The sequence below is a fragment of the Typopeltis vanoorti genome, chromosome 24, assembly GCF_054136105.1.
Source record: "Typopeltis vanoorti isolate ZY-2024b chromosome 24, IOZ_Tvanoo_1.0, whole genome shotgun sequence".
NCBI classification, from domain to species: Eukaryota; Metazoa; Arthropoda; class Arachnida; order Uropygi; family Thelyphonidae; genus Typopeltis; species Typopeltis vanoorti.
Window position 1 is genome coordinate 38,132,997 of NC_143572.1, and position 13,518 is coordinate 38,146,514.

The following is a 13,518-nucleotide window of genomic DNA, read 5'->3' on the forward strand; positions in this document are numbered from 1 at the left end:
ATGGAAAGGTACTCCAAGAGATTGATGAGGCTAGGGACTTAGGGGTATTGGTAGATAGGGAGATGAAGTTCAGAGGACACATTGCTAAGGTGTCCAAGATTGCACATAGGATTACTTGGTTGTTGAGGAACACACTGACATCCAGAGATAAGGAGGTTATTATTCCCCTTTATAAAGCATTGATACTTCCACATTTGGATTACTGTGCTCAGGTCTGGTCACCTGGATTCCTTGGAGATGAGGAGGCTGTGGAGAGGGTTCAGAGAAGAGTGACCAAGTTGGTGAGTGATATAAAAAATGCTCCCTACATTGATAGATTGAGAGCTTGTGGATTGCAGAGGTTGGTTGATAGGCGAAGAAGAGGGGATATGATAGAAACATTCAAATTACTAAAAGGTTTTTATAGGATTGATGCAGGGGAAATGTTTCAGCTGTGTGATAGTGATGGAAGAACAAGAGGTCATCTCTGGAAATTAAAGAAGAGTGTGGTTAACAAAGGTGTCAGAACAAGGTTTTTTGCCTGGAGGGTGGTGAATGAGTGGAATTCATTGCCTGACTTTGTTGTGAGCTCTTCATCTGTAAATGAATTCAAGAAGAGATATGACAGATATTGTTTTGCTAGTTTGGGTCTCCCGCGATGAGTCTACTGACTCCATGGAGATACCCGTAATAATAATAATAATAATAATAATAACAGATTAATTTAGAAGAAAATTGTTGATAAGACGTTCATAGTGATGTAACCTTTTTATGTAGCACTGCCATGATAAACTGCACACATTCTCACTCCTCCCACAAGGGGTGCATATATCAGGAATTTGATGATGATAATGGTGTAATTAAATATTTAAAAATAATGTGAAATTTGTAATTCTAATAGCTGTGTACCCCTTTATTGTCCCACAGTGATAAACAATTGTTATAAACAGGTCACATAAAATAAGATTAAAAGATATTGCTTATAGAAACATCATTATAAGCATGTTATTTACCTTTTGGTGTTCATTGGCTTGTTCTCTTTTTTCAGATATATTAGTTAGATATTCATCACACTGTTTCTGAAATTCAGCAACATGAATTTTAGCAGTATTAAGTTCATCTGACATAACTTTTAATTTGACTTGGGTTTCATCAATCTTGTCTACTCCAGCTCTTAATTTCTGTGTAACATCATTAATCTCTTTCCTTTTATTGTATAATAACCTGATTTTAAAGAAATTATTTTAAATTTCAATAAGGCGATTTTTTCTTTTTTCTTTTTACAAAAGAGTGTATATACATATACAGAAATATACTAATAGGTATATAAAATATAAAAAAGTAAAATAAATAAAAAAAAAACTTTATTCCACTAATTAAAAGAATTCAAATGGACTTTTCTTTTAATCAACACAATGCTAATAATAGTTTAGTATGCTAATAAACTTCCAAAGATTATTAGCATCCTCACTTCTGGAAGGAAACTGCATGACCAACTTTCTATACATTCATTTGTTATTTGTGTCTTCATTCTAGATTTAATAAGTTCGTTCATAAAAATAGTGTTTGCAGGCATAAGCATTCCACTAGGGTTATTCATCCTACACCCTATAAAATATTCCTACAAAAGTTGCAAGTTTTGGATACTTGTCAAGTAAGAAATATTTCTTATAAAACACTCTGCTTGAAAAAGTTCTGGATTTTTTGCTTTTGTTTCTGAATCCTGTTCCAGTTCAATAAGCTCAGCTTGCACGAAGAAGCTTGTTCCACATCAACCATCAAGTGGGATCAAATTTTTAAATTCATTCTTTTCTTGCATTTAAAATAATGGATGTCATTATTCATTTATCTTGTCTAAGACTAAAAAACATACTGCTTAAAACCAAGTATGCACAACTTCCTACCAAGATTTTTCCTAAACTGTTGAGAGGTGGTTATAGGGTTGACACTGGGGAGTTCTTTCACTTGGTTGAACAGCGGGAAGGAGTGATGACAAGAGGCCATCCCTGGAAGTTACGAAAGGAAACTGTGAGCAAGAGGGTGAGGAGTGGTTTCTTTGCATGGAGGGTGATTGAACCGTGGAATGCATTGCCTGATGGAGTGGTGAGAGCGAGAACGGTCAATGAGTTTAAGGAGTGGTATGATAGACTTTGTGTTTCTTAGGGGGGGGGGCTCCTCTCGATGAGTCTTGACAGACTTTATGTTCTTAGGAAGGACCCACGATGAGTCTTTTGACTCCATGGAGGCCTGAATAATAATAATAATAATAATAATAATAATAAAATATTTCCATATTTTTGAAAGTTTTTTCACTTGGTTATACTATAAATTAAAGATGACAAGAAATTATCTTCTTGATTTCATCCTTTTTCAAGTGTAAGCAAACAAAGTTTGCACATCAAATCACATGAAACTTGCACATGAAACTTTCCACCTCTATCTCTAATCCAGAGTATTTTAGTACTAAGGTGTGACATCTTTTGGCTACTTGTATATGGAAATGTGACTTCTGCATTACCTTGGTATCACTTCTGGGTCTGGCTCCCACTGATGAGACGACCTCAATAAAGGTCGAAACCAATTTGGGTAGTGACTCTTCCCATAAAGCATAGTATTATATATGTCTATAAGGTTATGTACATTGCATGGAATACCAAGGCAATTGATGTGAAGTCATTAGCCTCTATATACAAATAGCCGAATCATGAAGTGACCTCTTATGCAAACTTTGTTTGCTTACACTTGGATAAAGCATGAAACTAGGAATATATTTTCTTGGCATCTTTAATTTATGAGCTATATAATTCCAGAAAACAGAAATAAGATGTATATTAATAGCTTGTTTATACTGAGCAGCTCGAAGTTGGTTGCTGATGAGTGAACACTTGCATTGAAATAGATATTATGAGATATTATTGTTTGTTTCAGCTTTGTGAAGTATGGAATAATCTTGAGAATGTGGAATTTTATAAGTCCTTGCTTACAATTCACCTTGAGGCTGAACTATATGGCCTTAAATAAATAGCATTACTTGTTCCTTGTGTTTCTTGTGTTAACCCTTTCACGATCATGGGACATGTGTCCCCACATAAAATCTTGATTGTGTACGTAAACCAAAATAATGTCAATATTTTTTTCTAGAGAATGCGTAATCTGGAACATATTTTTGATAATTTTATTACTGGACCCCTACATCAGTGCCACCTGTCAAAAGAAATTTTTGTGGCAAATCGTACATTCAGATCATGGCATATTCAGAACTTTTCATAAGTGTTTCTGCATAGAATATTGTTTGTCATATGCTTACAGTGTAATATTTTCATGTGATGGTAAGTAAATAATAGTCATGAAGGTATTTTCTTGATCATAAATTAGTATAATAATAATATTTGGTTGCAGATCAAGTGTTGATCAATTTTATTATTAAACTGAACCGACTAGTTTCGCCACACTTTAACTGTTGGCATCTTCAGGGTACTTATAAGTTTAAACAATCTCACAATTATGCGTAACTGCAAAACTGACAAAAATAACTGTAAAAAACTGACTACAATAATTACAAATAGAATAGTATCGAACGTGAGTGAAACATGCATCGCGTGTAAAAGGTTAGCTAGCTATTGCTAAGGAACTTTCTGTAGTTTGTATTAAAGTTCATTTCTTCTGTTTTTAAAGTTCTGATTAGGGTTTTCCATATCTTTGGGAGGCCTTGATTTCTGTTAAGGTTGACAGTAGAACAGGTGACTGTGGTTGCTTCTTTGAAAATTCTTAAATGGTAATCTTCATCTATGTAAGGAGAACAGCTTTTGTCCAACTCGATGACATGGTTAGTTGTAGAAAAATGAGACGATAGGCCAGAAATATCCTGTCTGTTGTTTTTGACATAGCCAAAGTGTTCCTTTTGCCTGATTTCGAGGCTTCTCGAAGTCTGTCTGATGTAACTAGAGCCACAAGCGCATGGAATATTATAAACTCCAGCATATTTATAGAAAGGATGATTGTATTTTCGAGATCTTAGTAGTTTACGAATAGATTCTATTGGTTTAAATGTTACTCTTATTTTGTGTTGTTTGAGGAGGCTGGTGAGCTTGTTGGAGATGCCACTTACAAACGGAATTGCAATCGTTTTTATATATTGAATATCTTCTTGTTCTCTTTGTGGTGGTTCAGAGAAAAGGATTTTATTGACTAGTCTTCTCGGATAGCCGTTCAAATACAGAATGTTGGAAATAAATTTTAACTCATCTTGAAGGGTCTCGTGGTCCGTTGTGATGTGAATCGCTCTTTTCTTTAACATGTGTACAATGCTGAGTTTACGTGAGATGTGGTGAGAGGAGCTGAAATGTAGGTAGCGACCTGCATTGGTCGGTTTTCTGTACACCGATAGATTTATACTGCCATCAATTTGTTTTTTGATTAAGATGTCTAAAAACGGTAATTGGTTTTCTCTTTCAAGTTCCAGAGTGAATTTAACACGTTCGCTGCCAACTACGAGTATACTCGTAGTTCGTATATGAGCTTCACAAGCCAACTACGAGTATACTTGTATGTCAATTTACCAACCTCCTATGCCAAACACGAGTTACCCCTTTGTATAATTACCTTAATTTGAACCCTTGGATTCTGAATAAAGCAGAGAGCATGTCTGGGGGCTTGGTAGAAGAAAAATAATTTCAACTAAAATATAGTATATTGTGTATGTGCCTCAGATACCAACTACGAGTATACTCGTAGTTCATATATGAGCTTCACAAGCCAACTACGAGTATACTCATATGTTGATTATGTTGTGACGTATTCTCTTGACGTTCGAATCCGCCATCTTGTTACAAGTCACTTTCATAAAATAAAACACAACCAATTGTAAATTGATCACAAATCCAAGGGTAGAGAAATTTCTATTATACTGCGCCACTCTATCCTTAGATAAGTCTATATGAAATAGTAGGATCAATTCAAAGTTAGTTAGCAGTCTTTTCATTCAATCAGGCCGAAGTATTTATTTTCTTTCTGGGATTCCCGCTAGATTCGAATTTTTGTGAACGGCGCAGTAAAAAGAAATTCAAGCTAATACAACAGTTAGATTAACAAATGAAACATTTAATATAAGTTATATAACACATACATAAATTTTACTTCTAATTTTTTTATACTAGAAACAAGTCAAACATTAAGTCAAGATAATCACAATAGCACAATCTTCCGAGTCTTCACATGTACTTTCTCAGCTTCTGGGTTACAAAGTTTCTACACTCAAATTAATATAATGGAACATCCAATCTAGTCAGTTTTCACACAATTCTCAGTCATGCTATAAGTTCAAAATATTACAAGCACTAATAGCTGAAAATATCTTTCAAACAATTCTTATCTCCAACTCTCATTCACAAAGAGTTTCCACAGTTAAAGTAGTGTTAAGCATAGCGTAATTAACACACAATTCTTCAAGCATGGAAATAATATACTATGATAAACCTTACAGGAAATAGTTCCTAATACATCAATCATGTTGTGAGCAAACCTTTGGAACTTATTTATATTACTTAATAAAAACACATCTACAACACTTATCCACGGTTATACTTAAAGCACTATCAGACGCACTTCAGAATTCTAGACTTCAATTACAGGGTACTTCAACTATCGTCGTTACCACTCATAAACTAATTAAACACCGTGAGGTTCTTTTCAGGGCAAATCGGAAATAAGCCACAATTCTAGAATAGCCGGGTTCATTCAGAATTCTTCCTTAAACATCCAACTTTTTATTTTATCTGATTGTAGTATTAATTTCCTTTTCATTATTACTGCTGATATACTTTCAGCTAACTATGAAGCTCATTTCGTCCTTGCTCACTTATAAAAAAATATCCACTCAGCTCCTACCCTTCATCATCATCATCATCATCATCATCAAATTCCTGTCCTGTACACTCCTTGAGGGTACATGGCAGGAATATAGGTGGATTGATACGGTACAAAGTGCCTTAGACTCCAACATTATCAGATCTTATATTTCTATCGTCTAAGGCACTTTGTACCGTATCAATCCACCTATATCTTGGTCTTCCTCTGGGTCGTTTTCCTGCCAACCTGGCAGAGAACACTTGTTTTGCTAATCTTTCTTCGCCCATTCTGTTTAAGTGACCACACCATCTGAGATTAGCTCTGCTAACGCATTCCTGGATGCTGACAATGTCAAGTTCTTTCCTAATATCCTCATTTTTAATATGATATTGCCATTGATGCCATCTGTTCACGCCTCTAATCTTTCTCAGGACTCTCATATCTGCGGTCTCTAGTCTTTGGTCAAGTGTTTTACTTCTGACCCAGCTCTCAGATCCATAAGTTAAAATTGGTTTGAACACAGTCATGTATACAGCTAATTTAGTGTTCCGACTAATTTCTTTCTTATTCCATATGAATTTATTCAATTGACTTCCCACCATACCAGCTTTGCTGATTCTGTTGTCTATTTCTATATTTAGTTTACCATCTTCAGTAAAAATTGTGCCTAAGTAGCTGAAATGTTTTACTTGTTCCACAGGTTCTCCATTCACAACACAGTTGACATTTTCAATGATTCTGCCTATTTTCATTGTCTTTGTCTTTTTATTGCTAACCTTCATACCATATCTATTACAACAGCTATTCAATTTAGTCAGAGAATCTTGCAGACTTGTAGCGGATTTATTTAGAAGTATAACATCATCCGCATAAGGCAAAGAGCTGACATTAACATCTCCAATTTTGATATCAGGTTTAATACCACATTCCTTCATAATGTGATCCATATAGATAATGAATAACAGAGGGGATAATGTACATCCTTGTCTCACACCAGATTTAACATTAAACCATCTTCCTGTACTTCCTTCAATTCTAACTGCTGACTCACAACTCAAATAAAGACTAAGTATTGCTTGATATAATGCCCCATTGACACCATATAACTGCAGCGTATTGAATAGCTTCTCTCTTGGCACCTTGTCATATGCCTTTTCCAAATCGACAAAACTTAAATACAGATCTTTGTTATATTCCCATGCTTTCTCGACTATTTGTCGTAAAGTGAAGATCTGATCCTGACAGCCTCTATTTGGCCTGAATCCAGCTTGTTCTTCACCAAGCTTTCCTTCCACAATTCTTCTCAACCGTTTCTCAAGTATACTTGCATAGATCTTGCCAGGAACACTCAGTAGGGAAATACCTCTGTAATTCTCACATTCAGTTTTATTTCCCTTTTTATATATGGGTACTATGAGAGCTCTACTCCAATCATCGGGAATTCGTCCCTCTGTCCAGGCTTTCTGAACTATGCAGTGCAGCCACTGTAAGACTCTTATACCACCATACTTCAGCATTTCTGGTCGAATATCATCTACTCCTGCTGCCTTTCCACATTTCAAGCCTTTGATGGCTTTTTCTACTTCAAGTATGGATATGTATTCCTGACTGCATGCCTGGTCAGTGTTTTTTATCACTGTGCTGTCATCACTGCTTGTTTCATTTAGCAGTTTTTCAAAGTAATTACTCCATACTTCAAGGATATCTTTTTCTCCTGTTTTCATTTCACCTTTATCATCTCTAATTCCTTTTACAGCACTTTTTCCTCCATTCCTAAGCTTCTTCAACAACCTCCAGAATATTTTGCCACCTTCTAGATATTTATTTTCTATATTCTTGCCAAAGTCCTCCCATGACTTTTGTTTAGCTAGTTTTACACACTGTTTAGCTTTCTTACATTTGTCTCTGTATTCTGTAAGAGTAAAAGCTGACTTATTTGCCAGGAACTTTTGATATGCTTTCTTCTTTTCCTTCACTGCCTCTTTAACTTCCTGTGTCCACCAGGGAGTTCTGATTTTTTTATCTTTGCACACAACCTCACCACATGCCTCTCTGGCAGAATCAATCAATGTTTCCTTCAGAGTTTGCCACTGAATCTCCAAGGTTTGATTCCTGTTCTCAAACTCTTTCATTTTCTTTTCAATAATATTTCTGTATTTTAGTCTACAGTTTACATCTGAGAGCTGCTCAACTTTTATTCGCTTTAAAACTTTCTTACATGTTATTCTTTTCAATATGAAATTCAATTTTATCCTGCTCAAGACTAAATAGTGATCACTTCCAATTTCAAATCCTCTGTACACTCTGGTGTCCTGCACCAGGGAGAAAACATCACTATCAACAATAACATAGTCAATGAGACTTTTCTTATTCCTAGCCTCTTCTCTCCATGTGAATTTGTGCACATTTTTATGTTGGAACATGGTGTTAGTAATAACCAGTCCATGTCCTGAGCAGAAATCCAACAGATATTTGCCATTATTATTAGCTTTGCTCTTTCTCCAAATTTTCCCAAAATATTTTTGTATGTCTCACAATCATTTCCTACTCTACTATTTAGATCCCCAACAAGGACCAACTTTTCCTTTTTCATTGTGTCAGTTGCTTTTTCTAAAGCCTCAAAAAATTCCTCCACTTCTACCTTAGTAGAACCTTCTGTGGGACCATAGGCACAAAGAAGTCTCATTGTCCAGTTTCCCATTCTCATATTTGCCCACATTACTCTACTTGAGACTGACTGCCATTCAAGAAGATTAGCCTCGTATTTTGTGTTGAATACTATGGCTACTCCTTCTTTTCCTTGATTGTTATTGCCTGAATATAACATTTTGTATTTATTGCTCAGAAAGATCTCACCAGTTTTGGTCTTTTTTGTTTCAGTCACCCCTATTATGTCGATCTGGTACTTATCTAATTCCTCAGCTAGCTCCATTTCTTTGCCATTCAGGCTTCTTACGTTGATAGTACCGATCTTTAACTCTGGTGATGTTGAGTTGGGGTTTGTTTTCGGATTTGTTCCAGTAGCTGACTTTTCGCTGTTCGCCCTGGTTCCCTGGCGAAAACAACGGGGGCCTTGTTTAACCGGGCGACGCCCCAGCCGGCATGAAATTTTGTCATGTTGTACCATCATTTTTTATTTTGGTTTAACCAATAAGAATATACAATTTGGTCGGCTAAATCCCAAATTGCCAGCCCATCCTCGTTCGTTCAGTATCAAAGTAGATACCCAACAGGGTGCACCACGAGAAGGTGAGGATTGGACATTAGGTCAGAAGCCCTGGTCGGTTCTCCGCATTCCTTTAAAGGCTATGTGGAGGTCTCCTCTCAGTTATACAGCTTTGACCCTTAAGCACCCCTACCCTTAAGAACCTTTTATTTACTTCTACTTCTCTAGTTTATCTCCTTGCTATCTTTTAGTTCCAAAATTTCGTTCCGACTCCCCTACTACGTATATATTTTCTCTTCTTATTTAGCCCAAGCTCCCTTCCACTCACGCTCGTTTATTTCACGCGTCTCTATGACAACCGATAAACGTAAACATTCTCGCGAATGTTACATTAGGCTATACAACTACATTCAGTTATTACATAACGTTAAACTTTCACAAACAAGAATAAATAGAATATTTGCATTTCAATAAATACGTAGTTAAATTACAAATACAAGTTCTTATAATATTGACATAACAATAAATAAAATAACTTATTAATATTTAATACAGTCTTTTCATTATTCATACATATATCTTTGATTAAATAATTAAATATTAGACAAAATTAAGGCAGTTATATGAATATTAAATTTTAAAATAAGTTATATACATTAAATAATATTTACAAGTCTAGCCTTTGTGATGGAAGATCATGTTGGATTCTGAAGCAAATAACATTTATTCTAATTTCTACATAATCAGAATCCAACAATTACCAACCTCGTATGCCAAGCGTGAGTTAATCCATAGTATAACACGTAATTTGTAAATCAATTTTAAACTAGTAAAATCAATAAAAATAAAAACCAATCAATGAAATAAAAAAGCACTCAGTAAAATAAAAAAAAAACAATTTATTCAAATTAAGAATGATACATTTTAAAACAATTTTCCACGCACAATGATGGTTTTTCCAGCCAAACATGACAATAATTACGTGTTTCGCGTCTACGTTTGTTTCTTGTACAGACACGGCATGGCTTTGTCGGGTGATTCTTTTTTTCTGTTAGTGGTAAAATTTCCAAATAATGAAAATCCCGATTCCTCCTGATATTCTCTGATGCTGTAAGTTCATTCGATCTGATAAGCCGGCTACGAGATTACTCGTAGTTGGCGTATGAAACAAAATTCGATCTGATAAGCCGGCTACGAGATTACTCGTAGTGACCTTGAAGATGGGAGTGATACAAGATTACTCGTAGTTGGCGTATGAAACAAAATTCTGTCTGATAAGCCGGCTACGAGATTACTCGTAGTGACCTTGATGAAGGGAAAAGCGCTTGGCGTGCGGGAACAAACTATGACTGAGTAGCGTGGCAGCGAATGTGTTAATAATAAAATTGATCAACACTTGATCTGCAACCAAATATTATTATTTGGTTGCAGATCAAGTGTCAAAACTGACAAAAATAACTGCGAAAAACTGACTAGAATAATTACAAATAGAATAGTATTGAACGTGAGTGAAACACGTATCGTGTGTACAAGGTTAGCTAGCTGTTGCTAAGGAACTTTCTGTAGTTTGTATTAAAGTTCATTTCTTCTGTTTTTAAAGTTCTGATTAGGGTTTTCCATATCTCTGGGAGTATTAGGCCTTGATTTCTGTTAAGGTTGACAGTAGAACGGGCGACTGTGGCTGCTTCTTTGAAAATTCTTGAATGGTAATCTTCCTCTATGTAAGGAGAACAGCTTTTGTTCCACTCGATGACATGGTTAGTTGTAGAGAAATGAGACAATAGGCCAGAAATATCCTGTTTGTTGTTTTTGACATAGCCAATGTGTTCCTTTTGCCTGATTTCGAGGCTTCGCGAAGTCTGTCTGATGTAACTAGAGCCACAAGCGCATGAAATATTATAAACTCCAGCATATTTATAGAAAGGATGGAGAAATGAGGACAAAGTCAACCATCCACTATCTGACTTGTCCGTATACCGTCTTTTAACAAAAGATCCGACATTAAAAAACCACAATGATACCAATGAATTACTATGCAATTTATCCAACTGGCCAATAGACTTGATTAAAGACTTGTGCAAAAGTATATCATCCAGGTGGTGACATTGCAGAAACGAATAAACCAGTAGATTATTGTGGTTAATGAAGTGGAGGTGAGTAGTCTATTGCATAACCTCAATGTCAATACATCTGTGGGATTGGATGGTATACCAGCTCGTGTTGTACGAGAAGCAGCTAAAGAATTGTCAGTACCCTTGACCATTTTGTTTAATTTGAGTCTCGGGTCTGGGTTAGTCCCGAGCGGGTGGAAAGAGGGGAAAATAGTTCCACTGCATAAAGGTGATTCCAAGACTGCTGTTGTAAATTACCGACCGATTAGCATATCAGGAATCATTGTCAAGGTCTTAGAGAAAATAGTCAAGAGGAAAATACAAGATTGGATAGAAGAAAATGGGATACTGTATCGGGGACAGCATGGTTTTGTGAAGGGTGGGTCATGCCTCAGTAACTTGCTCACGTATTATACACAGTGACGGCTGAACTGGATAAGGGTAATGGGTTTACGGTGATTCTACTGGACCTTGCCAAGGCCTTTGACAGGATTCCACATGGAATTCTAATCAGTAAATTGCAGCATATGGGAATGGACATAGGGTTGGTGAGATGGATAGGAGGGTGGTTGACGGAGAGATATCAGAGAGTGGTTTACTCGGGAGTAGAGTCCACAAGACGGCCTGTGACTAGTGGTGTGCCACAAGGATCTGTTCTTGGACCACTGCTGTTTAATTTGTTCATAAATGATATAGGAAATGATCTGAGAGGAACAGTTCATTTGTTTGCGGATGATGCAAAGTTGGGTAGGGCAATAGTGAATGCAGATGACGTCAAAATTTTGCAGGATGATTTGGATAGATTGGAGGTCTGGGCTAAGGAGAATGGATGTCAGTTTAATGTGGCAAAATGTAAGGTTATGCATTTTGGAGTGAAAAGATTGGCGGCAGTTTACTGTATTGGTGGAACCCTGCTCCAGGAAATTGATGAGGCACGAGATTTAGGAGTGTTGGTAGATAAGGAATTGAAATTTAGGGGACACATTGCAAAAGTGACCAAAACAGCTCATCAAATCACTTGGTTGCTGAAGAATACGTTGACAAGCAGAGACAAGCAGGTTATTGTTCCTCTCTATCGAGTCTTGATAAGACCCCATCTAGACTACTGTGCTCAGATTTGGTCACCTAGGTTTCTTATTGATGGGGAGGAGGTGGAGAGGATCCAGAGGCGAGTGACCAAGATGATAGCAGGTCTGTGGAATGAACTGTATGAGAACAGGTTGAGGATTTGTGGGTTGCAAAAATTGGTTGATAGGTGGAGGAGGGGAGATATGATTGAGACATTCAAATTACTGAAGGGTTTCTATAAAATTAATTCAGAAGATATTTTTGAGAACAGGGCTGGTTGTGGGAGGACTAGGGGACATCCATGGAAACTGGGCAAAAGTGTGGTTAGTAAAGGTGTTAGAGCTGGGTTCTTTACTTTTAGAGTAGTGAATGAGTGGAATGCGCTCCCTGAGTCTGTAGTGGATGCTGTGACAGTGAATGAGTTTAAGGCGAGGTATGATAGATACTGTATGAATGTCAAATAGTTGTGATGAATATGATTTGGGGCCTCCCTCGATGAGTCTAATGACTCCCTGGAGTTGCCCGTAATAATAGTAATAATAGTAATAGTAATAATTAAACAACTAAAATCAATGCATCCTTTAACTCTGAGACTCTATGGAGTTCCAAAAGTGCACAAAGATGGTACTCCTTTATGCCCAATCGTTGATGCAATCAACTCTCCTACCTACTTATTGTCAAAAGATCTCTCGAAACTCTTACAACAACACATCCACAACTCAGAGAGTTGCATTAAAAACTCCGGACATTTTGTGGAAAAGCTAAAAAAATCAACATATCAGATAATGATCTTCTAGCCAGCTTAGATGTCACCTCTCTCTTTACAAACGTTCCTGCAGTGGAGGTCATTGACATCTTAAGTACCTTGTTCCCACAAGATATAACCTCATTGTTTGCTCACTGCCTAACTCCAACTACTTTTCTTGGAAAAATAAGATCTATCAACAATTAACACGCTTGGCGATGGGGAGCCCACTCTCGTCTTCATGTGCTGACCTCTTTATGGATGACTTAGAAAACAAAATCCTATCCCAAATTATTCCAAAACCTAAAATTCGGTTCAGATATGTGGACGATATCTTCATCGTATGGTACAATAACAAAGATGACCTATATGATTATCTCAAAAAGATCAACTCCTTCCATCGTTCTATTAAACTGAACCAACTAGTTTCATCACACTTTAACTGTTGGCATTTTCAGGGTACTTATAAGTTTAAACAATCTCACAACAGTTAAAGTGTGACGAAACTAGTTGGTTCAGTTTAATAATAAAATTGATCAACACTTGATCTGCAACCAAATATTATTATTATAGTAAATAATAGTATTATTATGTTTTTCAAT

General features: G+C 36.3%; 1 protein-coding gene across 1 annotated transcript in view; it reads right to left on the minus strand.

Annotated features, from left to right (window-relative positions):
- The window catches only part of kl-2 (dynein heavy chain 2, axonemal kl-2), a 1,497,432-nt gene that overhangs the window by 772,005 nt on the left and 711,909 nt on the right, over positions 1-13,518 (minus strand). The window contains exon 31 of the mRNA XM_090414156.1: positions 993-1,203. Within this exon, the coding sequence (XP_090270282.1) occupies positions 993-1,203 (211 nt within the window). The remainder of the gene's footprint in view (positions 1-992; positions 1,204-13,518) is intronic.